General features: G+C 39.5%; 2 protein-coding genes across 2 annotated transcripts in view; both read left to right on the top strand.

The window, feature by feature from the left end:
* The first annotated feature begins 607 nt into the window (after positions 1 to 607).
* Positions 608 to 20457, top strand: LOC116382716 (DNA-binding protein RFX7). Its single transcript, XM_031845957.1, has 9 exons — positions 608 to 1263; positions 5127 to 5160; positions 9270 to 9355; positions 9627 to 9749; positions 11265 to 11381; positions 12168 to 12252; positions 12384 to 12597; positions 13362 to 13642; positions 14303 to 20457. Exons 1-9 carry the CDS (start codon positions 1142 to 1144, stop codon positions 17537 to 17539), a joined length of 4299 nt encoding a protein of 1432 aa, XP_031701817.1. The 5' UTR covers positions 608 to 1141; the 3' UTR covers positions 17540 to 20457.
* Positions 20458 to 21393: 936 nt separating this feature from the next.
* nedd4a (NEDD4 E3 ubiquitin protein ligase a) overlaps positions 21394 to 27053 on the top strand; it is a 23845-nt gene continuing 18185 nt past the window's right edge. Inside the window, exons 1-5 of the mRNA XM_031845958.1 lie at positions 21394 to 21710; positions 22664 to 22737; positions 24041 to 24119; positions 24210 to 24248; positions 24489 to 24542. Coding sequence (XP_031701818.1) covers positions 21666 to 21710; positions 22664 to 22737; positions 24041 to 24119; positions 24210 to 24248; positions 24489 to 24542 — 291 coding nt within the window. The 5' untranslated portion in view covers positions 21394 to 21665. The remainder of the gene's footprint in view (positions 21711 to 22663; positions 22738 to 24040; positions 24120 to 24209; positions 24249 to 24488; positions 24543 to 27053) is intronic.

Genomic DNA, 27053 nt, shown 5'->3' with positions numbered 1-27053 from the left:
CCTGTCTACCTGCAGGCACCTCTCCCTGCCCCATTCCTGGAATCATCTGGATTCTACACAATCTCTTTTTGGACTTGCCAATAGGTATAGTATATATGTTTACCTTTGCGATAAATCCATAAACTGTTCCTGTCTGTGTGGTAGTCTGCATTTGGGTCCTCTTCCTCGCTGCCTCGTCCTCAGCCTTTTGTCAAGGAGGTCACAAGCCAAAAAGGTTTGGAACCACTGGTATAATATTTGATAATGCATTGCATTCTATAAACTTAGATTATGTAAAATAAAATTACATGAAAGGTAACTGGTATCTGCAATACATAAAGTGTAGTAGAAATATGAAGTAGTATGGACATATTCAAGTATGGTAAAAGTAGCTCAAAGTTGTACTTAAGTACTGTACTTAAAATGTAGGCTACTTAGTTACTTTCTACGACTGGTAGTTGTCAGATAATAAAGCCTGTAGTATATCAGTGGATGTGTTCTTTAGTGGTGCATATTCTCGAGTAAAGGTACAGTTTACCAAATGACTACAAACCATCGTCAAACTGTCAAGATGTTGGTAATCCACATACAAATGCATATAATAATAATATTTATTAATAATAATTAATATGAATTATTGATTGATAATAATCTTTTCATATTTATTTTATACGCAATAATAATATCCATATTCAAACCGATTTAAACTGACATTTATAGCAATGTGCTCAGTAACGTCTCCAGCTTACATGTTTTTAATGCTGTGGGTCTTAATGCGCATGCGTTCGCCCAACAGCTACTACTCACCATGCACATGCAGAGACATCCCATAACGTGAGGGGTACTGCAGGGCAGAGCACACCGGAGGGACTGGCTAGTTGCCTTGCAGCTGTCCGTTTACTATTTACACCTGCCTGTATTTATATCCATGCATCACGTCGCGTTTGCCAACGACACGTAGTTTTGTTGCACAGCGTCTTTAATTCAGCAAGTGTTGGGACTCGCGATGTCGGAGGACTGGGTGGCAACAACAACAACAGGGCGCGCTGCTGTCCCGTTAGCATCGTGACGACCTCCGGTCCATGTTGTTTAAACCGAGTACACCCGTCCACGCCTCCCGCCCAGTCCAGTCCAGTCCAGACTCGTGCCGTGGCCCACCGTGATGGCCGAGGAGGACCCCCAGCAGCAGGCGGACCGCGGGGCGAGGAGTCTGCCCGGCCTGCTCACTGGGCTGCAGGGCGCTGAGGCCAGTGCTCTGCAGCTGAGGATCAAGAACTCCATCTGGTGAGGAGGTGTTCACATACTACCACTGTGCATATACGATGATGCTTCAAGGGGAAATAACTAACAGATATCACATTTAAACTCAGACTTTTCATTGTTCTTGGTCAGAGAGTCAGCACCCAGAGGTGAAAGTAGTAAGTAAGAGCAGTGATACCACAATGTAATAATACTTAGTTACAAGTAGTCGACTCACGTGAAAGTACACAAGTATTATCAGCAAAGTGTACAAGGATCAAATGTAAACAGTACTTGTTGAGCAGAACCCCCTTGTGAGAACTAAATTATTATATATTATACGTCACTGAATTACTGATGCAATAATATGTAAGGAGCATACTGTTATAGTTGCTCAAGTGGGAGCCAAGTTTACCTACACTATATACTTTTGTTAATCAACAGCAATGCATTATATTGTATAGGCTGAGTATATGTTTTACAAGTAAAATGTGAATCTGTAAAGTAACTGTCAAATGAATGTAGGGGAGTAAAAGGCACAACAATTCCCTCTAAAATGAAGGGAGAGAATTATAAAATGGCAGAAAAGTGAAATACTAAGTGCAGCACTTGAGCCAAATTCCACCACTCCGTTTAGAACTGTGTGTAAAAGAAGCAGAACAACATAATAAACATGTTTTATTACAAACAAACTACAAGTCTTGCATACATTTCATCAAAAGTACCGAAACTCATTATTAGGCACAGTGGTTTCTATCAGCGTCATTTTATTGCACTGTATATTATTATTATATAGATTATTATTGCTGAAATTAGACTTTTTAGTACTGATGAAGCTGATTTGAACTTTTTTCATAGTGTCAAGTAGTTCAATCAATAGCAATCATATGATCAATAACAGTATCTCATATTATATTCACAGATTATACATTGTGTATGTAAAATATTAATCTGTAAAGAACAGTACAATGTGGAGGTACTTGTACTTAAATTCTTTACTGCTACTCCACCTCGCCTTTTTACTCTGTATTGTTTTTACAGCTATAGTCACCAGTTATTCTGTAAATATATATGTTACATATATAACATAGCTTGTACAATATGATGATGCATTGCTAAATATCAAACAATCCAACAATACATATAGTAGTCGAAATTAGCTCCACCTTGAACAGCAACAACATTAAAATGCTGCACTTTAAAGCTACAATTTTTAACTTGGTAAATGTTAATGTTTGATGTTTCTTGAATAAAGTACTTAGTTTATGTATTACTCTTTGAGTAAGTTAACCCATTTCTGAAGAGCAGAAGTAATTAGTTACATTACTTTCCATTACCCAGTCCAGCTCAGTCAAAGCTCCTTCAAATAACTCAGAAGATGCTTCAAGTTTGTGACCTGGCCGCCATGTTTCAATTAGTCGAGCCAAAACCAAGCACCGCCCACCGAACAGAGCAAACGTTCTAATTTTACAGCTGAACAGTACCCTAAAATATGTAAACATTTAATGTGCGAAATAGGCAATTTTGGAACAGAATATTGATTCATATTTGATCAGCATTGACTAGTTTGACAGTTTGATCAGAGTTCACGAGCAGTGATTGACAGCTGCGCTAGAGACTCCTCGGCTCTGATTGGTTGTTTTTGAGTGGAAACTTTCAAATGTAGCACTAAAAGGGGGCAGAGCTTATGTGTCTCATGTACTTTCAGGATAAAGTGACAGTTTGAGCATATATGACAACGTTATTTTCATTAAAGTTACTAACTGTAGCTTTAATGCACCTGTAATAGTAATTAATGTTATAGTACATGATAGTATAAATATGACAGGGTGATTCTGCTTGTATAGTTCTGTGTACTTTCACTCATGGAACTTGTAATAAGAGTTTTGCTACTTTTACTTAAGTAAAGGCAACATGGCGCTAGTTCATCCCTTCCTTCACCTCACACCTGCCTCCTCATCTTTTGCTAGATTATTGATTGGTTGAAGGCGTTGTCACAATAATAGTCATCTACATTCAAGTTCCCTCTATTTCCATCATCAAAACACGCCCGACATGCCGAAACAAACAGCTCCAGTATGCAGCTCCCGTAACAGCTGTGCTAAACCCTTGAAATAAAAATATAATGGCATGTTTGTCACCAAGATCTGTTTTTGAAAACTGCTCACATCTACCAGACATGGCCACGATATTATCCAAATTATTCTCATACCAGTTTATTTAAAAGAGCTCACTGAACTTATATGTCTTTGCCTGGTTTTAGGCTACAAATAACTATTTCCAAAAAATTTCACAGACAGAAGCACATGACTACAAGTGACCTGGGATACTCTTACCAGTTTTAAATAATCAGGACGGACACTTATCTACTCAAATAACAAAGTCAAACCCACTGAATCAAAGCCTCATGGAAAAGTGAAATGTATTAAAACTAAATGAATTTAAGGATTGCTTAAAGCTGCCAGTCAGTTGAACAGCCTGCAAATAATAATAATATTACAGCAGTTGTTCTAATTCTAATACATCTGTCGGCTAGAATGTTGTATTAATGAATCGAATGATGTTTTATGGTTAAGATATGTCCCATTAGAAAAAATACTTAATTTTGTTAACAACTGATAGTGCATATTGTCTATGGTTGTTGTGTTTTAAGGCTGTGTTCTGACTGGAAGTAGCCTTTTATTTCTGAATGTGAATGAACTCAAGTATCATTTAAATGTCAAACAGTCACAAAATGTCAAAAGGCTGAACTACCAGAAAGCACGACAGTTCAGAGGTGAAACGTCTGCAGGAAAACCTCAGCAGAAACACGCCACTATGCTAACATAATGGGGTATTGGATATTTGTCCTGCTCACTAAATCGTTAACCTTTAAGAGGATTAGAGCATAAATATTGACGTTGACTTGAGCGGTTCATTGTAGAGTGAGACTGTCTTAGTCGGGGCCAGCAAGTTCATCTGCAACTATACCGTCACTGTGTCTTGATTAACAATGATAGTCTATCGTCAATTGCTACTGTTCCTGCTGGTTTTCAGCAAATCCACCTAATCAGAGACTGAATTACACCTGAATATTAAACACAGTATGATTTAAAGTTCAATCAGTTCTTCCATTGATTCAGTGCCTCGGGTGTCATTTGGGATCTCTGCCAAATCTGCCTAACAAACAGCTTAATGACGGCCTTTCAGCACTGGGAAATCCTTGGCTCCCTAGTAACAGTGAATTAAAGTCAACTGTTCTTGTTGTGTCCTATAGCATTTGATTCTGACCTGCCCGATGTCAACGAGTAAGAGTCTTTAAATGTGACATGCCTTCTGTGTCTTAGTCAACAACAACCTGACCTGTCTGCAGATTAGGAATTAGGCCTGGAGAAGTTGTATTCATGTATCTTAGTTTGACCCTGAGTTATTTCTCATTGGTTGAAATCTATCTTCTAATGCTTGTTTTTGCATGAATAAGTTCTCTTGCATAGGGCCGTGTAGTTTATGTCGTTAACTTGCTCTGTATCTTTTGTCTGACCAGTATGGTCAGTATGGATAGGCTCCTTTTATTGTAGTATATACTGTAAAATACACATTAGTAAAGGTTAAAAGTCCTTTTTTTTTTTTTATTCAAGTCTTCCTTCAAGATATAAGATATTCGTACGGTAGATTTCACAGTGACTGCACATGAAGAACTGTGTTCTTCTGTCAGAGACAATGTTACCACAGTGGCCGCCTCTCTCTCTCTCTCTTTTTACGTATGACAACATGTGTTCCTGGTGGTGGGATACATGATCTGAGAGATGCTGGAGGGAGGGTTGTCTCATGCCAAACATTCCTCTGCTTTATAAATAAATACACTTTAGACACAAGCGTTCATGTTACATAAGCTTGATACTAATTTGTACTTTGTCTCTGTTTTGCAGCAAATCGGTTCAATCTAAAGTGGAAAACATTCTGGTGAGTGTCCTTGATGTGTTTTAACCTACAAATTACAGTTTAAATTAAACCTTTTTATTCAGCTGGTAAAATGTTTTTTCGAATGTATTTTTGGTTCTAGCATGTCGGGCTGAAATACTTTTTATTCCTGATGGGTTTATTTCCTTTGCGGCAAATTTTTTCAACAAACAACAAATCTGTCTGTACAATAGGAAAATGTTGTACAGAAGATTTTATTACACACTTATATTGTTTCTTGGGATACCAGAAATTGGTTAGAACGTTAACAATATGTCCTGGGAGTGATGCTAAAAGAACATTCATGGGATCGTTAAAATGTAAAACTTAATGCAGCTAATTTAACTTTGACCTGAAGGTGGCTCTAGTTCCAAAAACAGTAAAGGTCAAGCTCTGGGAAGGATGACTGAGCTCTAGGACTCCAACTAACGATTATTGGTATTATAGACTTAATCTGCCGATTTGTTTCTTCATTAATCGATAAATCCTTACGTCCATAAAACAGTAAAAAGCAGTTAAAAACAGCCATCACAGTTCCCTAGACGCCCAAAGTGATCTCCTTTAATTGCTTGTTTCATCCACTCAACTGTTCAGAACAAAAAAATATTTCACTTGTAATCATATATGTAAAACAGACAGCAAATCCTCATATTTGAGAAGAACCTGCATTATATTTGGCATTTTTTCTTGAAAATGACTGAAACATTTGAAAATCTTCTTGTGTATATGTTGAAGTAAACCGGAACCATTGGAATACCACTGGGCACCACGAATATCTATAACTCAATATCTGCAACTGAATTTCGGTGACTGAATATCTATTACCTAACATTAAAAACTGAATATCCGGCCAACTGTTGTTGAAAATCCGGCTCAAGCAGCTCCCGCTGTTTGTGGGGCAAAAAATAAATAAGTGATGCTGTGCTGTAGATATTTACGGTGTATTCAGTTATCATGTTTTGATGTCCATCCTTTGTACATACATTGTGACGAAGGCCGTGGTGACTTTACTGTAGTGGTTTTGTGTGATGCTCTGGAGTAGGTTTCATAACCTGCTATATAGAGAAGAAGTCGAGTACCAACAAGAGCGGGCTAATATTGTACTTTACTGTATGCTGAAGTGGTGTCCAGTGTTGTACATGCCAGCACAGTTGCTATTCAACAACAATATAATCGTTTTTTTAATAATGTGCAGCTCCCTGGAGAGTGTGACAGTCACCGTTAACGCCTCATGGGAGCTGTAGCCTACATGTTGAATAAATATAAATAATTGTTATTTATTTGTTAAAGTCATGATGAACCAACGTTTTATCGAGCAGTTGTAGATACCATTTAACTTATCAGAATATCCCAGTGTCATGTTTCAGCTTTTAGTAAAAGAAACCCTCAATGCAAAAAAAATCATTGTGGAGCCAAGGCTAGTAAAAGATGGCCAGCTTTGGGTGTCCTTATGTAATACTCTAAATATAATGTTTGATATCATGTAGTTGTTAATACAGACTGGTTGATCTACCCTCATCCCTGTCAAAAATGTCTTTTGACCTTGTGTAAACCTGTGTTGTCATCCTCCTCTCTTCCTCCTGATCTCTCCTTGCTCTCACCTTAGATGACAAACCTACAGCATCGTGTGTCATCTTGTGTCAGGTTCACAGTGTACAAAGCTGCAGCCATTTAAGCTGTATGTGTGTGTCTCAGCTGTACAGCTGTAAGAATGCAGCATGTTAATGCCTCGTATCTCTACACTTCTAGGTTTAAAGTCAGGTTCAAACTTAACTAATGCTCCTCACTCCTAGCCCCGCTGCTTCACTGTGGGGATGGTTAATGATATGCCGTGTTTGGCTTACACCAAAAATGGGATTAAGTCTGACAGACAAAAAAAGCACCTTCCCAACAGTTGTATGCACCATCTCCGCCTGTGAAGCTTTTAAATACTCCACAGGTCTCTTGGTGTCCTTTCTCACTAGTTTCTCTTCAGGCAGATTTCAGTTATATTATACTCTTTCTATTTCTTAATGCTTGATTTAAAAGAGTCCTCCGCTAATTTAATACTACACTCCTATAACATCGTCTTTTTTTATTCCATTCAATCTTCTTCTTGTCAAAACCTGGCGCCTACTATACCCACAATGCAACACGACTGACACCAAGGGTCAGAGATTCAGGTGTGTTATGCTAGTAGTGGCTGAAGTAGCATCAAGCAGAGATGAGGAGAGAGCTACATATCCGTTAAACTCACTGCTTTCTAACTCCACACCTTTCCTTTTCCTCAGCACCAACTCACGCTCAATTTGACCAATTTTGCACTGCTCCTTCTGGAGCCATAAAAGGCTTAACACAACTTGTTTCACACATGAAGAGTTGCCAACTAGAGTTAGACATCCAGATACAGTATGTATCGTAATGCTTATGCAAACAACTATTTTATGTTTAAAATAAATTTAAATCACTTTGTAGAGATATTTTTTTCACTTTAACGTTAAAGAGTGTTTTTTGTTGAACAGTTTAAAACCATAAATCTACTTTAATTCAGTGTTTTGAAACAATAAAACATGAATATTTTCAAGGGAGGTGAACACTTTTCCAAGTATTTGTTACTGACATCATTCCCACATGGTTGGAGTATTGTTTGATGTTTGGTGTTGTCTGCTGCCAATTAAACCACCAGGATTTAAACTGCTCCTTCTTCTTCTGCCATCATGTTTTTTTTCCTTTGAAAAGCGCCGTTAGAAGTGTCTCAGACTGTTTGTAGCTCCAGACCATGCCAAGGATGTTTAGTTTGCACACATCTTAGATACCAAAGCTAACAGGTCAGCCCTGATGAGTCCTTGAATTCGATGATTCATTTTAGTTCGTGGAGGTTCGGCTGGTCTGCAGAGCAGCATCCAAGACCCCAACAAAAGATGAAAGGTGTTCCTCTGCTGTCTTGATTTACAAAACAAGATGTTTCCCACTGTATTCACTCAAGCTGATTTTATATTTTACACTGTTGAGCTGTGTCACTGAGAAGACACGACTTAACAGTCTACAGCAGGGGTCTCCAACTTTTTTTAACTGTGAGAGCTAATTAGACAAAATGTGAGCTACTCATAGCAACAAGTTGTACATGGCTAATAGCAGAGATAATTTACTTTTATGGTTTTTAAATAACATTCAGTCACCACAGTCATTGCCTCTATTTCAATCCCACCATGTGCGAAGGACTTCTTTTATTCCTCCTGAAAATTGAAATTGAAATGTTTTGCCTTTTATTGGCCTTGTTATATTCTGTGGTCATTGTCAAATCTGGTGCTTGCTAGTCTGCTAACGCCGCCTGAAGTCACAGCGTCAAATAGAAAGCAACGCAACTCATCTATTTATCAACTGATTGACAAATAATCATTTTGTGTCAGAAGGGGGGGGGGTGTCAGTGAATTTGATTGGATATAAATGTAAACAGTTAAAGTGACTTTGTGTTATCAAATTAATCGAAATATTCTTTCAACCTTTAGCGAGCCACTCAGAAACCGTAATGCTACAGTTAGCTTGACAGCTACTTGTTGGAGACCCCCGGTCAACAGCCTGTGGGCTAAATGTGTCACAATGACAAGGTTAACAGGTGTAGCAGGTGTAATGTTTACCATGGTCACCTTCTTATAGTTGGGCATGTTGGCAAGCTAACATTTGATTATTAGCACTAAACACAAAGTACCGTTGAGCAAAAGTCGGGGGCTCGCCACAGTTATTGCTCTTCATCTTGAGGGATTGATAAACTTGTGACCCAGTTTTAATTTTAATGCAGCCGATACTTGTTGTTGAGACTTCTTAACTCAAAACCACAGATGTGAACCTGCTGGTGGCGCTAAAGACAAAAGTCAGAGAATCAGCAAAATCATTCATCCTCTTGGGATCATGAATGTTTCTACAACATTTCTTGGCAATCCATCAAATAAAGGTTGACATATTTCAGTCTGGACCACAGTGGAGACTGAACCAACTATCAGCTCTGCAGGTGTAGCAGCACGACCTCCACTTTTAAATCCAAGGCAGGAAGCTACCTACATACTGATGAATAGGAAGGCCAAATATTAAAACTATATTCTTTTATTTTTACCCTTTTTTTTAAATTTCTACAGCAAGATGTGGAGAAGTTCTCAGACATTGAAAAACTCTACCTCTACCTTAAGTTGCCTTCTGGTCCAAGCAGTAGCATTGATAAAAGGTAAGAACACACCTGCTTTCTCACAGTATTTATAGAAAAATGTACAGTTGATGAAGTGGCAAACATTTCTGTTTGTTTTTGTCTTCAAAATGTTTAGTTTGTGAATGATATAGAATGGTAAAATAATAATGACACGCACAAACAAAGTTAGATCATGTTTGGTGAGGAGGATTTCTCAGGACTCTTAAGGTGACAGGGACTTGAGTGAGCCATGTGTTGTTCTTTTGCTTTGTCATTTGTCAGTCAACCAATGATCCACGTTTTTTCTCAGTGACCAGAGCGCCCTGTCATCAAGCCGCACTCAGCAGATGCATGCGTTTAACTGGATCCGCCATCATTTGGAGGAATACCCAGAGACGTCTCTTCCCAAACAGGAGGTCTATGATGAATACAAGTAGGTGAAAACAGAGCCCAAAGCAGATACACATAGACACATACAATATACAACTCACAGAGAATAAAGCTGATTTGTTTTACTTACCTATAGACTCCACTATGTATTTGAATATGTTTCATTGGTGTTCACCTCTTTAATAGATAACAGCTACTGCTGGTCGAGATTCTTTCTCGTCTAAATCACTGGCGGCTGAAGCAACAGTATAAATAGATGCAGCAGGCATGGGAATCACAGAGAGCACCATGTGTTGGTAATATTAGAATGGAAAGTCTGAGACAGCCATTGAAATGCTCTGACAGTGTTATGTAACTGTCTTTTTAACTCTACCAGATCAGAAATACAGTGGCCCCCAGAAATATTGGCGCCTTACGATAGACATGTGAAAAGGCTTTAAAGAGTGAGAGCGTTATGAGCTTCACTTTAAAACAAAAACATTTTGTTTTCTACAAAGAAACAATCACATTTGGCACTATATTTTTTTAAAGGTACTGCAAGTACTGAAGTCAAGAAAAAAATGTGTGAAAGAAACATTTGATTACCTCCCTTTATGTTCGATGGGAATGGGGATGATGCCCAATAAAAAAATGTAGATACGGACGTCACTTAGTTTAGTTCTCGTTTTACAAATTTGTCAAACTGTGAGTCACTTTTACAACTCTATTGTTGCAAAATTCTACACACCTAACTTTAGCAAAGTTTCCTATTTTCCTAAGAAAAAGACAAATATCTGACTTTTTAGTATGTTGGAATACCATTTTTTACTTCCTGAATCCGATTCCAACACCTGAACTTGCCGATATTGAGTACCGATCTGATACCAGTGCGCACAAAATGTGTTGCCGTTTGACTGATGTGATTTTACAGTGTAAAACATTTCCAAATTGCTGACATTTTGCTAGCTCTGGCTAATGTTACACTCTCCCGTAGAGCCTACCTGTTTGATATTATGCATGTGCAACTCTCAACAAACGTGAGAAGGAAGCAAGATGGCTCACTCGTGCAGATAACTGATTTCAGTCGGAGCGATTGTTTTTTTCTGGAGCTGATGATTAAAGTAGATAACGAATAAGCCGTCTCGCAAATCTGTTCCTGCGCTCAGCGCCGTCATTTGACGTGACGTAGTTGGATGTAAGGATGAACTCCAGGCTGCTGTTTCAGCTTGGACTTCAAGTCTCAGCCTCTGGGTAGCCGAAGGGCCGGCTCTAGCTGCCGCTCAAAAACTGAACTTCCTTGTTCTCTTCGCTTGTATTGCAAACTAGCTACATTACAACGGAGACAATGGCATCATCAAAATGTGAGTGCAGAGGACGTTATGGACGGATACAGTTTAGAGTATTTTGGCTTACTTGGATATTCAAGCGTATTTATTTGAGCCAGAGTATACTGTCGAAGAAATGCAGCAAAGAGAGACGGGGGCTGCATTAGCTTTGTAAGAGGTTGTGGCCGGCACATAAAAGGTGTAGATGGAATTTTCCCTGTGATTTCATTTGTTCTGTCTGTTCTGTCTTTCAGGAGCTTCTGTGACAATCTAAACTACCAACCACTGAGTGCTGCAGATTTTGGAAAAATGATGAAAAATGTCTTCCCGAACATGAAAGCGCGTCGACTTGGCATGAGAGGAAAATCAAAATATCCTTCAGTGGAATGGATTGTAACAGTTTGAGTCTGTCTCTGGTCACAGACCATCTGCTGTTGCAGTTCATAAGCTCTCTAAATATAGATGTGAAATGAAATAAAGTCCCCCTCTGCCTCTGAAGCAGGAGCATAATACAGAGGCCACCGTGATCTTAACCTTCACGACACAATTGTGATTTTTTTTTTCTCCTCTATTTTGCTGATGGCGTAAAAGTGCAAAACTTGATTTATGTTTATAGCCTTCAGTCATTCAGGTTAATGAATTATCTTGGTGTGAGAGTTTTATGGGTTGTGATGGCGAAATACTTTTGCCTGTTGAAGGGAGTTTGTTTTGAACTTGTATTAGCAATCTGCTAGTGTCTGAGAGATCAAGGATTTGTTTTCATTCATAGTTTGACAATAAGCACTAATTAAAGTAATCAGTAAAAGAACTGGTACAATATCAACGTATTAAACACATTTTCAATTAAAGTAGTTTTACTGCAGCAAAGTGGTTAAACATTTTGGAAACTCTTGAATATCCAATTTCAGGCTCAGAATATATTTCTTTCAAGATTTTCATTTTTATATCCAACGGGCCCTAGATATGAAAAAAATTCTAAAATCTTAATTCTACATTGATCTGTCAAATGAAAAACAGAGTTTGGGAAAATTAAATGGTCCAATTTTCTAACATTGATTTTTTTACAATGGAAAACTGATTACATTCCATGGAACGTGTACAATCTATATTACTGCAGACGTTGGAATCACATGTTTTTGATCTTAACACCAGCTTACATATTGCTACAGTGGACTGAGGAAGAGGCTCTTTGTTCACATGCCATCTTTACCCTCTCTGGATCTCCATAAAACAGGGGATGGGGTAAGCACATTTAGATCTTCCTTATTAATATTTTAAAATATCCTTAAATCTCTTTGACTCTATTTTTTTTCAATGTCCTGTCATGCAATGTATCATGTATACATGTAAAAACACTAATCGTTTGTGTGTAGCTCCAGTGTGATGTCGTAGAGTCACCGGGCCAGCTGAGCAGCATAAAGGAGGACGTACGATTTGCAGCCTGTGATCTGGTGTGTGAGTGGGCCCAAAAGGTGCTGAAACGCCAGTTTGATGCCGTGGAAGACTTGGCTCGCTTCCTAATCGACAGCCATTACATCAGCAACAAGTCTCTGGCAGCTCTCACCATTATCACCGGCACAGCAACAGGTCAGACGCTCTCTAAATCGGCTTCATGCCGCCTGTGTAAAAACAGGTCAACTGTGGCATCTTGAGGCGGCTGCCTGCTACTGCTCTTTTATGTCGGTAAAAAAAGTGTCTGCTTAGATATTTTTCATGAGGACAGCTGTGTTTTTTCAATTACCAGACTTACCTGACTTTTTCATCTTTACTGGAGATCTCTGGTCAAACACATACACATTACTCATTTGATATGTGGAAAAACTAAATATTCAATATTATAGAATCAACAAGGGCTCACACATGTTTGAACCAAATGCATTTGCACTTAAATCAGACTATATGACTGAATATACATACATGAATGTTCCTATCTAATGTCGCAGCTGGTTGTATTTTTGTAGTTATTAGTTTGAATTTGTTGGCGCTTGTTTGGCCCATTTTTTGCTTGCATTTTGTTTATCTTATATGTGTATAGTTTGATCCAGTTGTTGATATTATTAATGAATGTATGTTGTTATTTGATTTTGATTGTGTTGTATTGGGATCAGCCGGGTTTTTAATCTTAGCTTTTGGACCTTGCACTCATTATTGTATTAATGTTTTATTTGGACTTTTTTAAAGCGTGGACTCCTGGATGTTAAGTATTATAAACAATAAGTTAGGGTATTTTCCAATGAAGTGCCATGATCACAGCATATTGTCTTCACATATTATGATGATGAGGCTATTTACTTTTTACTATTAACAGTAGCATGATACATCTCTAACCTACCGCTGTTTCCTTTCTTTAGAGGTTAAGTCTTCACAGACGGTTTCAGCGTTTGTCCCCACTGCTGAGGCTCACTCCTTCCAGCCTCATGTGACGACCCTGTCCTCACCTTCTGTCGATGCAAAGCAGCAGCTCCAGAGGAAGATCCAGAGGAAACAACAAGAACAGAAGCTGCACTCTCCTTTACTCGGAGAGGGACAAACCAAGAGGGCAGATGACCGCGTGCCTTGTGCCAACCCAACCCCTCTGTCACCTCAGCCAACCATTGGCATCGTGGTCGCTGCTGTCCCGAGCCCCATCACGGTGAGAGAGCAGCACTCTCAGCAGCATGTAGCTTACACAGTTGTGTCCTGTCTTTTTATCACTGTAGAGTAAATTAAAATCTAGATTTTATTGAAATTTGACTTAAAGTGGTAAATGATATATTTTTTGTCAATACTTAGAACCTGATAAACACAATTTGGTCCAAAATCACCATTTTTTTTAAAATCTAATAACACAGTGAATTAATTAATTAGTAAAGATGAGTGCAGTCATCTTTTTTTTTTATTCAAATAAATCATTTAATACTGAATTTACTGACATCGAATAAGTAATCACACTAATACAAACTGCGGTAAAGATTATACCTCTCATCTTCTGTGTAGAAACGCTGAATGGACTACTGTGCAAAACAGTAATAGAGACAGTCAATGATGTTTGTTACTTCAAAGTCACTCAACATTTTAGTGAGTAATTTTGTTCGGATATGAGCGTAAAGCTGCAATTCCTAGGCAAACACATGATTAGTTAAAACAAATATTAATTTATTTTGGATTTATTTCATCATAACAGCTTACAGAGTTAATGGGTTATCCATTCAACATAATGTAAACTAAGGTGAACTAACTATTTATTGCAGACCTTTTGATTATGATCTAGAATTCAGCTGTCCACTTTCTGATTGACCTTCCCTCCCTGCAGGTACAAAGAAGCAGGCAGCTGTTGTCCCCCAGCCCAATGGGAACAGTAGAGAGCAAAATGCTGCCTATTAACTTCCAAATGGTGACCCAGCCGGTCCAGGCAGTGAAACAGAGCCCCAAAACCCCACAAAATATTAGAGGCAGTCCAGTGGGAGATCGCACTGCTCGGCAGCGCTATGCGCAAATCCTGCCCAAACCTGCGGCCACGACTGCTATCACTTTGCGCTCGCCCTCCACCATGATCATCGGCAACAGCCCTGTTAAGACAGTGATGACCACATGTCATGTCAGCCCAGTCAGTTTGGTCAAGATGACAGCCATATCGCTCGCACCCAACAGCAGCAATACCACCACTTCTCTCGCAAACGCCACTCTGCGGCCGGCATCTGCAGGCATTAGTAGTACCTCGTTTGCAGAAGACATCAGCTCCAATCAAGGCACGAGGAGTACTTCTGCAGTCCCCATTCTGGCCCCGGTGGCCAGGTCCGGGCAGACTACTAACACTCATACCATCGATGTTGAAATGGAAGTTGAAGCTATACATAAATACAGCCAAATGCAAAATCCTGGTGCTCTAGTTTTCCCTCAAGAGGCAATGGCAAATAGGGCTAGAGGGGCTTTACATAGGGCTGCCAGTGTGCCCATACCTCAGTCTAAAGGCTTCTTGGGTCTGGAGGACACATCCAGCACTAATTGCAATAGAAATTCCTCTTCAAGCTCTAACACCATGGCAACAGTCGGAAACAGCAATAACGGCGCTAATAATACAAGCGCTTTGCACTTAACTCACTCCACTCAGAATACCAGCGCTGTTTCTTTACTGAACACCAGTATACCACCTTCATTTGGGGAAAGCAGCAGTTTGATATCAATAAAGGAAGGTTTCCTGTCCACTAAGAGCCTCAGGAAACGTTCAGGCCTCAGTCCAGACCTTTCTCCAATCAAAAGGGCTTTTATGCCCCAGCAGCCAGTAGAGGGCGGTGCTGGTCTTGTATATGGGATTAGAAACACGGTTGGTAACATCTACAGGCCAGGAACTCCAACTAGACCTGAAAGTGCACCAGCTGCCAGAGAGGTAGAGACCGTCCCATCCGCTCAAGTCCACGCACCTTGCACTTCCTCTGTCAGAGCCAGTGGCTTCTACTCTGTTGCCAAAACACCGAGCTCAATGCAGAGGAAAAACACTTCCACTGTTATGGAAACTTGCACCTCAGTCAGTCACGCATTAATTCAGCAACAGCAGGGGCACACGATGTCTAACGTGCATGCCATACCTAATAACCCCGGCCTCCAAACACATTCAGGTATGAGTGATGTTAGGGGTTCAGCCACAGGGAGCCTGGAGGGAGCTCAACAACATACCTACTCGAAGTCTATCCCTGTTACTACACCCTTAGACTTTTTGAATCAAGCTTCATCGTCAAGCCAGCTCCCTATGCAGACTGATATGGACTACTTTCCCTTTGATGATGATGTGACTCAGGACAGCATTGTGGAGGAGCTGGTGCAGATGGAGGAGCAGATGAAACTTAACAACCTGCAGGAGTTTCAAACCTGTGTTAGTCTGCAGGGCCAACAGGCGTTGATGCCAGACAACATCATGTCTAACAATCAGACCATGTCTGCTTACTATCATGCTGCAAACTGCCGCAGCAACCCGATCCAAACTCCAACGCCTACTCCGACTCCAACTCCCACACCCACGTCGGAAATGATGGGAGGAATCCAAGGCTTCACCAGAGAGAGCCCCTTCTCCCGCATCGCCTCCACGACACCAGTGGACAGCGCACTGGGAAGCAGTCGACACACCCCAGTTGGTACTCCACACTCCAACTGCAGCAGCACTGTGCCTCCCAGTCCAGTGGAGTGCAGAAACCCGTTTGCATTCACACCCATCAACTCCAGCATCACTGGTTTCCACGATGGCAGCACCATCTCCAGCAGCCCAGTCAAGCCCATGCAGAGACCGATGGCAACCCACCCAGATAAGACCAGGCTGGAGTGGATGAATACCAGTTACAACAGCAGCAGCGGGAGCTTAAACAAGGCCAACAGTGGAATGGGAATCCTCCCCGGCTATCAAAGCCTGATAGGTGACCATTTCCAAAAACCTCACGCTTTCGCCGTCCCTCACGCACGGCACCACGACAGCCATTTTGGGCGCTTGACTCCCATCTCGCCCGTGCAGCAGCAGGTAACTAACATGGCCAAGCAGGAAGGCTTTGCTGTGCCGGCCCCTCTGGATAACAAAGCCACCAACACACCTGCTACAACCTTTCGATGTCGCAGTGTAAGTCCCGCTGTGCATCAGAGGAACTTGAGTGGAAACACAGGAAACCTTCCCCATATCCCTTGTTCAGTAGCATCTCCCTTTAACTCTCCTGTGACGCCAGAGATGTTACACATCTTTGCAAACAGCCAGACAAATCTTGGGGTGAGCAGCATGGCGCAGAGGAGCCATTCTGTGCCACTCAACGTCATGATGCAAACTGAGGTCCGGCCCACACCGGGCCAACACTGCCACAGCAAAAACATCACCAATGTCCTTCTGAGCAAGCTGGATGGGGACCATGATGACACTGTTCGGGGGCTGGGCATCAATAACTTCCCCCCCAGCTACACTGCACGCATGAACCTCACGCAGATCCTCGAGTCCGACGCCAACCTCTCCTGCAGTGACCACCACCTCAGCCCGATGACCTCCGACTCCACCAGCAGATGCAATTTGCAGAGGCCAAATTACCTCATCGAGAATGCTATCAATGAACAAATGATTCTCTCGGCAGTTAACAGCCGAGTACAATCAGCTTCTAGAGAGCAGCAGCGACAACAGGCCCAGTCTATGTTGTTAACGCTGAGCTCACAGCAGCATCAAGAAGAACTACAGCAGCAGTTGGATTTCAGCAGCACTGTGAAAGACCTCCTGGCAGACAACAGCGTTACTGCTGGCAGTCAGCTCATGGACCAGGTGTCAGGGCTAGCTACAGGCACGGCAGATTTCCCTTGTGAAATCAGAATGACATCGGATCTCTCCAGTAGCATCAATGACTTTAACGCATTGGACACAGACCTTCTGTTTGACCCCAACCAGCAGCAAGGGCAATATCAACATGCTACTGCAGAGGAGGAGTTGGTGAATGATGTGCTGTTTCAGCAAATTACCAGCGATACGGCCCATTCAAGTGGACTTGACTGGCTCGAAAGCAAAGATCATCCAACTGTTGGGTTGATGGGTTGAGAATAGAGCTTTTTTTTTTAGTCATGTTGAACATGTTAACCTGTGGTTTTTGTTAGTTTATTTATTTTCAGGTATTTACACTTTATAATGCAACACTGGACACATTGACGTTTGTCCAGTTTAAGTGCCAGGCTGAACTGCAATTATGCTGCAGCACTCTGATTAAAATGCTGGTCATTTCCCTTTAATCAGAGCACATCGCCTCACGTTGTTTGATGAAGAGCATTTACAACAAGTAAACAAAAAGTTACTGAACAAAAAAACAACCTTTTACTGAAAAGTCAGTGAAGAAATCATAACAGCCGTGGATTTCTTAGTGTAACGAATTGTATAAATGAATGAAAAAATGATTTTTATTAATAAGCCTTTTACAAAACTACTTCTTAATATCATTGTGTCTAACTCTTTTAACTGAAGCATTATCTAACTAAAGCATAATGACAAAAATGACTGCTGAACTAATAATAGTAATAATAGTGATATTTGCAACATTTGTGTGCGATGCATATTCACTGAAGAAAACTGCAAGTATCGCAAATTATCTTTGCAGGAGCTTTAGGTGTCAGTCTAGTTTATGTGCATTTTCTTTCCCTGAAAAAAATATTAACAAGACATGTTTGAAAGTGTACACTCAGTTTATAGAAATGTAATTCAGTGACAGGAACATAGAGCCAAATTCAACAATAGAAATACATTTAATTTATTCTTATGATCTGCTGGAGTTGGCATGGAGCATATAGTAGGATGCGGAATCATTTAAAATATAAAATAGATCATCTGATTATATAAAAATGAAGACTGAGGGATCAGTTTGATGGAATACATGAAGAGTAATACTTTAAGCGTACCAGAACCATAAACGAAAGTGATCAATGTCTAAACTGTCAGTTCATCTGGTCCACATTTTCAAGCTTTGAGATGTCGTTCATTTATATATTCCTGACAGTCATCCCAGACTTTGTGCCTCTCCAATGGATTTAAAGAGTCAAGCCAGTCAACCTCTCATGTCTTAATCATCACCACAATCAAACGTCTGCTCAATATAGAGCTCAGACAACTTGAAGATGATGATCTCATAGTAGAATTAGGCCTCTTTTGCACTTTGTCTTGTTTTTCAAGCCACATTTTTGCAAAAAGTATGAAAAAAGATAAATTGTCTTGTATAATCTAAACTATAAAGTTGCAGAAACCCTAATGAAGCTATTTTATTTACATGGAAAAAACATTTCTTTGTTAATTGTTAAATCCATATATATATTAATAAAACCAGCAGTGTAAGATGAGGGCTCTACTCTTAACCACTTGTAGATTAAAAATGGAAATAATTTATTAAAGAAACCATTGATAATAATTAAACTAAACCCCATGAATGTGGGGTTTCTGCACTTTTAGAGTATGACTCTCGTATAAAGAGTTACGAGACATAATAATAATAGCCATTTTTCCTTTGCACTCAGAAAATGCATTATTGTACTGTGTGCAAATAACTTCCTTGATTCAGAGGTGAAGTTTTTCATCTGATAAAAAAATTGACAAAATAGATGAAATTGAGCATAAATTTACTCCTTATCTCTAAAGAACTTGAACAATGTTGTTTCCTAATGTAGCACTCATCATACTGCACTGACAATCTGTAGTACTTGTGTTTCTTTACATAAATGCACTGAGTTCAATTTGAATGATGGAGGAACATGTTTGACTGCATGGCCTGAGGATTTCAAATCATGAAATCACTGATCATATATGAAAGTCTTGTTTTGCACTGATGAAGAGCTGTGTGTAAAGAAGTCATGCCACCACAGATGAGATGAGGCTCACAGGTGCTACCTGAAGGTTTTGGTTTTCAAGCCTTATGTCCATACCAAAGACTAACTGTTAAATATAACATGCAATAACATGCTCTGAGATATCTGTGACATACTGAGTTATGTTTGGTAACATTGGTGACAGTTGCAGCACTGGAAAAACATTTCTTGATATAATCAGTTCATCAGGACAATGTTAATGTTTTGTTTACTATTGTTGATGCTTTTGTTAAACCAACAGGTAAATAATGTTTTTATGGAGGCAAAAAAGACACTGTAATTGATCCTGTTTCTCTGTGTTAGCACTAGAGAGTGTGTTTTTATTTTTGGTCAGTCTCACTGTCGTTCAGGGTGTTTGTGTTTTTAATATTTATTCAGAGTGTGTTGTTTGTACAGAAGATGCAACCTTGCAAACCATGTAATCTTGGGAATTCACAATAATCTGATTTGCACTGTCGAGATGTTTTGTAGCATACATTTTAAGTGTCATAGCAAATAACCACATATCATATAAAGTGCTTTTTTTCAACAGATGATTTGTCCAATGTGGTGAATAATAAGAAAATGGAACAAAACTCTCAAAATTCAAAACCTTTCAGAACTGAATTTTGGCAGAAAATTGTCCCAGAAAATATTTGCTCACGTTTTTAAAATGTGTAAATCAGACAATCCATAACTATAAGGTGTAATATTAATGTCATGCTATAATGCAAACGCAGAACATTGAATCTCTTTCAGTGTGTTGACAAATATTGTGCGTTGTTTTATACATTTTTAGAAAACGTTTAATTTCTGTAAAAGCAGATTATAATATATAATCTCATTTTGAGTATGATTTAACATTGATCAATTTAGACAAACGTTTCTTATTCATGTTTTATTTTCCCTTTACCGTGTCTGTAAAAACAAACAAAGCATTTATTTGGTTAACTCTGGTTTGTGTTTGAAGAAGATTTTACCCTTCCTCTTGCTGAATGTGGTTCAGAGCTGTAGAACTGCCCTCTACTGGTTGTGTTGCTGTGGTCAGTGTATCGGGGATTTTTTTAATAAGGGGAAGTGCTTGTTGATACTGCTTTATAAAGAGTTTTTCAAACAATAAACATTTTAAGTACATCAGTATCGTGGAATCAGTGTTTTCTTTTTGATATGTGCATAAAAGCAAAATGCACAAGGAACGCATGCTTGTTCACTTTTGAAATCTAGTAAAGTAAAGAATACTAACATCTTTCACCTATAATATTGAGCTATAGTTAACATATGCAAGGTCTCACCTATGACAGTAATCAGACTATTTTGTTTGGACTTCCGACTGAATTTCGGAGAACCTGAATTTCACATTAACAAATTAATTCAAATTCAGAGCACACAATTGCGTTTCATGACACATATTGTTTGTGACAAACATTTGAATCCTTGAATCCTTACTTCAAATTAATTTAGCTGATATAACGACTCCATACATACACTACACCATAATTAGACTGACGGTCAATGTCACTAGTGAAACGGGACTAATACATGTCCTTGTATTTATTTAAATACAAAGTTGAGGTACTTTATTTGTGTATTTTCATTTTGTGCTAATTAATATTTCTACTCCATTACATTTATTCGACAGATATAGTTACTTTAAGATTAATATTGTCCTGAAATGACTGAATACAACATACACACAGCTTACATATTATCATCAGTGGTAATAATAATACAATAGTACTTTTACTTTATGTCAGTACGGTGGATGAGGTACTGAGATGTGAAAGAAATGTAGTGAGAATACAAAATACAATATTTCCCTCTGAAATATGTTAAAGTTGCATTAAAAACTATATTAGCATTAGTAAAGTACCTCACATATGTACTTAAATAATTGTTAGTTACATTACAGCACTGCTTTTTGCTGATTGTAGGCTACTTCATCACTTTAAGTTACTTGTAATGGTATTGTATTTTGTGGTGTCGCTATGTTCAGTGAAAGATTTATGATGCGTTCAGGTGCTCTATCAGTATTGTTTTTCTGGGATTTCCTCAGAGTGTAGCAGTGCCAGGAAGAAGGAAACAACAAGAGGAGGAGGAGGAAGGACGAAACAGAGGAGGAGGAGAAGAAGAAGAAGGAGGACGATGGATACAGTAAATGACGACGGTGTCACATCGAGCCACTAGGTCAGGTTCACGGTAGCTACCAGCGTAAACACGCAGAGGGCATAATACAGGCAGAGTAGTAACTAAACACCACTAGAATCTACTGTTGAACGTGCCACTATCTTCTTCTTCTTGGCTCTTCTTACCGCTCTCTGTGGAGGAGGAAGGGCGAGGATATTATGGCTGCACTTTCTCAACAGATCCGAGGACTTCAGATAGATGAGGTAAACTAACGCTCCTCTCCCAAAGCAGCGACACTGTTCATGTGATCACGTTGTTAGCCAGCTGGCTATAGTTAACGCTAACTATAGCGTTAGCTAACTAAACACTGTGCGTTAACTAACGCTGGCGAGCTAACTAACCCACTAGCAAGGGGGTCAACTCGCGATGAAAGGAGTTATGTGTTCGCTAAAATGTGGTCGTTATTGATGAAAGATCGATGAAATTGATCAGGTGTACTTCTCAGCTAATGCTACACACATTAGAAAGCTGTAGCTGTTCACTTTTTCATCCAGGAAACACAACAGGCTTTAACGGCTGTTTCCCGTCCTCAACACACACACACACACACACACACACACACACACACACACACACACGACTGACATCGACCAAACTCTGAATTACCTCGCTAAAGAATCACGTTGGCAGAGCTTTCACTCCAGGTACCTACGTTAGGGCCCTATAGTTGTGTCCTTCATGCCAAGTCAGTGTGATTGATTGCGAAATCTTATGACGATTCACCAACTTCACAGTAAAAGCATAAATGAGGGTTATGATGGAAATGTACCAAGTACTGTCAGGATGTTACATCATCCCGTAAACACTGATTGTAGTCGGGGGGGGGGGGGGGGGGGGTGTGCATGTGATGGGCATTTATACTGGAAATGAGTTTTGTGTGTGTGTGTGTGTGTGTGTACTATATAGATATCTAGTGGACCGCATTCCCAAAACAATATTCAGTATTCTGGACTTGCATTAACCATGGACAGAATATTACCAGTTATTTGAGAGAGAGAGAGAGTGTGGTATTAGTTCAGTTTCTAGTTCAGGTTTTTAATTGTTTATGTTTGTATTATGTCCTCATGTGGTTTACGATTAATGTGTGACGGCAAGACTCCATCGCTGTCTTTATCTCATTATCATATTCACAAACTCATTATTTTTTTATTTTTAGGAAGAATGCAGAGTCCTAAAAGTGAAAGTCGTTGCTGGAATTGGGCTGGCCAAAAAAGATATACTCGGAGCCAGGTAAGCTGTAGATGATTAACACTAACTGTTGCTGTATGATTAGGGCTGCGACTAACTATTTGTTAGCTTTACATTTTCCCTAAAATCAGTAGTCATCTTCCTGTGTATGTGTGGTGGGCGTCTCCCGTAGTCAGTTTGCTTTATTATCTTCAGTAAAGCCGGACAGTCAGAGCTTGCATCCTCTGAACCATTGTGTAGAATGACAGGAAGGGGACGACGACCTTTGCGAACAAACAGCACACGTACGTCAGCCATGAATCAGTTTGTGTTCCATTATTCCAATTCAGTCCGCCATTCTCTACAAAAACCCTCTCCACACCCAAAGTAATGTCCTATATTTCTGTCAAGAATTATTCAATTACACCATGGGTTATGTTAGTTAGTTGTCTAGTGTTTAATTCTGATTAAGTTCTTTTCTATTTTTCATTTATAGTTGGGTAATTTGGAAGGAGCGGGTGTGTAAAGGTTCAGAAGGATGTCTTTGTTGTTGCAGTTTTCACAACAGACATTTGCTGGAAAAAAGAAGAGAAAGTCCTTAATTCTTTAATTAAAAACCTCTGGTATTTCCTTTGCAAACAGCCCTGACATTTGCAAGGCTGGCGCTCCTCCAAGACCATGACTTGGTAATGAGTGCTGATTAGCTTCGTCTACAGCATAGTGTCGTTTTTGTTGGGCATGTTTACTCTAAAAAATCCCAAAACAGCTCTACAAATTTAATTATTTTAATGCCCTGTTTTAGGCCTTTTCACACCACATTTGTGTCCTACTTTTAGGTTTCCTTAAAATCCTCCATTTAATAAATGTTTACTTCCCCATAACCTATAAATGCAATCTGACATTGGCATAACAAGAGTTGTGGATTTTATGCCTTTATGTTTAATTATACATGTCACAAACAAAATTGCTGTATTAACATCCCTCTAATGTAAAAACACTCGCTTAACCTATCACCAATGCTGCAGGCCTAAAGATACATAAAGATAGGGTAATGAATAATGGGATTGTTGAATGTGGTTTTAATGCACGTCACAGTGCCTCAAACCATCATTAATTAACAATTCCAGTCAACTTTGCTTCAAGTATTGAGTAGCTGGAACCATTATGTTAAAGTTTCCCAGGTCTGAATGCAGCTCATGATGTAAAGAGATTTACCTCTCTCAGAAATAAAGTAGAGATCCATGGCAGAAGAACCACACAAACCACCAATACATACAGAACAGGAAGTAGACAGGAACCATTTCAATCTTTATAGATGGAGGACTACACCAGACCTCAATCTAATGTGTGTCTCTTTGTCTTGCAGTGATCCATACACAAAACTGTCCCTCTATGACCCCATCAACGGAGAAATCACAAGTCTTCAGACTAAGACAATCAAAAAGGTGAGCAAGTGAACATCTACATTTGCTTTTACACTTGTTCTATTTGTGGACTTATATTTTATTTCCCTTCCCATCACACGTTACATGAAGACACTGGACCCGAAGTGGAGCGAAGAATTCTTTTTCAAAGTAAGTAAAAACTTAAAATACATAAACATTTTAAAATGCATCTATTTATCGCTCATGTGTGAATATCTACGCTCACGTGTATGTATCAGGAGATCATTTGTGACATTTTATAACAATACTCTTAATCATACATATATACTTAATCACATGTAACTACAAGATTCTAAGAGTGATGCTGTTGGCTTTGTTGACCTCAGTACTTGTGCGCTTTGATTGTATAGATTCTATATTGTGTTTCAGGTTGATCCCCGGAAGCATCGTCTGCTCTTGGAGGTGTTTGATGAGAACCGCCTGGTAAGTTATTTAGTTATGTTCAACTTTTCTGTGTATCATTTTGATATACTCAACATTTTAGGTTGTGGATTCCAAGTGTGGAAATCTTGGTTCGCTTAAGGGCGGCAACTAATAATAATTTTCCTTATCAAATAATCAATCAAAAGTTTGGTCTTTAAATGGTTGGTTTGGTCTGACCAATGGTGTAAAACCCAAAGATATTCAGATTTGCTATCATAGCAAAAAAAGCTACAAATCCTCACATTTGACAATGTAGAACAAGAGAATGTTTTTTTATTTTTGCTTTTTAGTGCACATCACACAGGGGAACCAGCCAACCATGCTTAAAGCTCTGCTTCAAATCAATTTGTTTTACATTTTCAAACATTTGTGAGACAATTTCCTGACTTGAACACCTGAACAATTATCAACATCACAACTATTGTGTCCCTCTATAGTAAAGTGGCTCTTAAAATTGATTTCCAATGCTTTCCAGTCTGTTCATACCAGTCTACAGAGCCAGTAGCCCTGTCAATGTAGGAGCCTGTCCAGGGCTTGTAAGAATAATATAGTAATGAAAACACTTTGCCCGACAATTATAACAAACTGACATACAGCAAGACAGGTTATCCACCTTTTAGAACATGCCCAGACTTAAACAAGTTAGAGTCAAAAACAAATATTTCTCCTAATACCTAATATGTGTTTACCATAAAGTGAACAATGAATGCCAAACAAGGCAATGTGGCGTATTTCTGAGGATAAGGGTATCTCCAGTCAGTGCAAGGTTATCTTTGGTTTGTCTGCCTGATACGGCCGCCCTTATTTTGCCACAACATGCAAGTTATTGTTAGAAAACTATGATCCCTTATTATTCAGAGCTGATCATACGGGCAAATCTGGCTGCCTTAAGGCTACAGGTGTGGCTGGTGATTGACATAGCTTAATAGTTTGTTATAACACAGTGTTCTTGTGTGTTAGCAGCAGCTCAGTAGGAACGGAGGTTTGGCTTGTTGTGTGCTGGTAGATTGAGATAGGAGACTGCAGTGAATGTAGATTACATTGTCTCTAATTGATTACATAGTTAGCGCACAGCAATGTGAATGCTTCTGGGAATATAAGTTTGTAGCACGATCTCAATCGAGCTGCTGACCCAGTTTCACGCTGGTCTGAGACACCTGAGCAGCCAGACCACAGTGACCGCATCATTGCTATCTGAGACGTCCTACTAACTGTGCTATCTGTATGTAAACACGGTGAGTGAGTTAGTGGGGAACCACAATTTACTCATTTAGTAAACAGTTTTATCAGAGCTTTACCCATGAAATTAGCAAAGTAACACATTCTGTAGTTAGTGCACCCTACCCTACATTTACACTCCACATAGTTTTTATTTATTGATCTGCGGCTGCATAGCCACACATGTATAAAGCCATATATAAAACATTCTTGGAAACTTGTACCGCTGTAATTCCCTTTAAAGCTATTTTGTACTCTGCTCTGGAGCAAAAATAAGTTATTAACTCATAATGTTGATGTTTTTAGGAGTTGAGATAGTAGTATTTTTCTTACTGAGTTGCAGCTCTAATAAGTTTGGTCTTATCTTTACCGGCGCTGTTATCCCCACTGCTTCGACAACCTGTCCAAACTGGTAAAGTCTGCTCAGTGAGCATGAAGCAGCACATTAGATTGGCAGAAGAAGATGTCGGTGCACAGCTGTGTCTAGAAAACTACCACGTCCAACATGTACAGTTTCTTATTGGTTCTGCACAGAACTAACAATGCCGTGCTGTAAAATGCAAATCATGTTTTGTTCCACTCCCTTCTTCTATTGTGCTTTGTTTCGTTATGTTTGTAATACTTTATTCTTATTGGTCACAATATAGAATAAATTAAAACATACAGTCCACACATACACACGTAGCTTCTGCTTCACTCTGTCTGTTATTGTGCTTGTAGTTTGGCTGAATGTTTCCAGGACGTGTCATAATATCAAACAAACCTGGGCGTGACTGACTCGAGTCTGCCTTGTCATGCTCCAGGTAGATCTTGTGAAAATGTGAAGGGTGTGTCTGCACTGTGAACGTGTTGCTGTGTGTGTGTGTGTGTGTGTGTGTGTGTGTGTGTGTGTGTGTGTGTGTGTGTGTGTGTGTGTGTGTGTGTGTGTGTGTGACTGCTGCTCTGACACTTAGAGGAATGAGCAGGAAATTCAAGAAACGTTGGCAGAAATGTTTTGTTCTGCTGTTCATTGTGTTAGTATTGTTCTTTAATAGACATTGATAATTGTGATCCACAGTTTGATCTTTCAAAAAATGAGAATGACGGCGATAATCTAACAACAGTGTGTGAGACACTCACACACTTGCAGTGAAAGACTCAGATTCAGAATCAGACGTATGCAAAATCTAAATAAGAGACATTCTAAGGTTTTGATTTCTGCTATCACATGCTGGCATGGAGATGTCTCACTTCCAGAGACGGCATGAATAGAGAGTATGCACATGGCCGTATGCAGATGTTGCCATGGTTACC

The sequence above is a fragment of the Anarrhichthys ocellatus genome, unplaced genomic scaffold (assembly GCF_004355925.1).
Source record: "Anarrhichthys ocellatus isolate YVR2014 unplaced genomic scaffold, GSC_Weel_1.0 scaffold6, whole genome shotgun sequence".
Classification (NCBI taxonomy): Eukaryota; Metazoa; Chordata; class Actinopteri; order Perciformes; family Anarhichadidae; genus Anarrhichthys; species Anarrhichthys ocellatus.
This window is presented reverse-complemented; position numbering and strand designations above follow the sequence as displayed.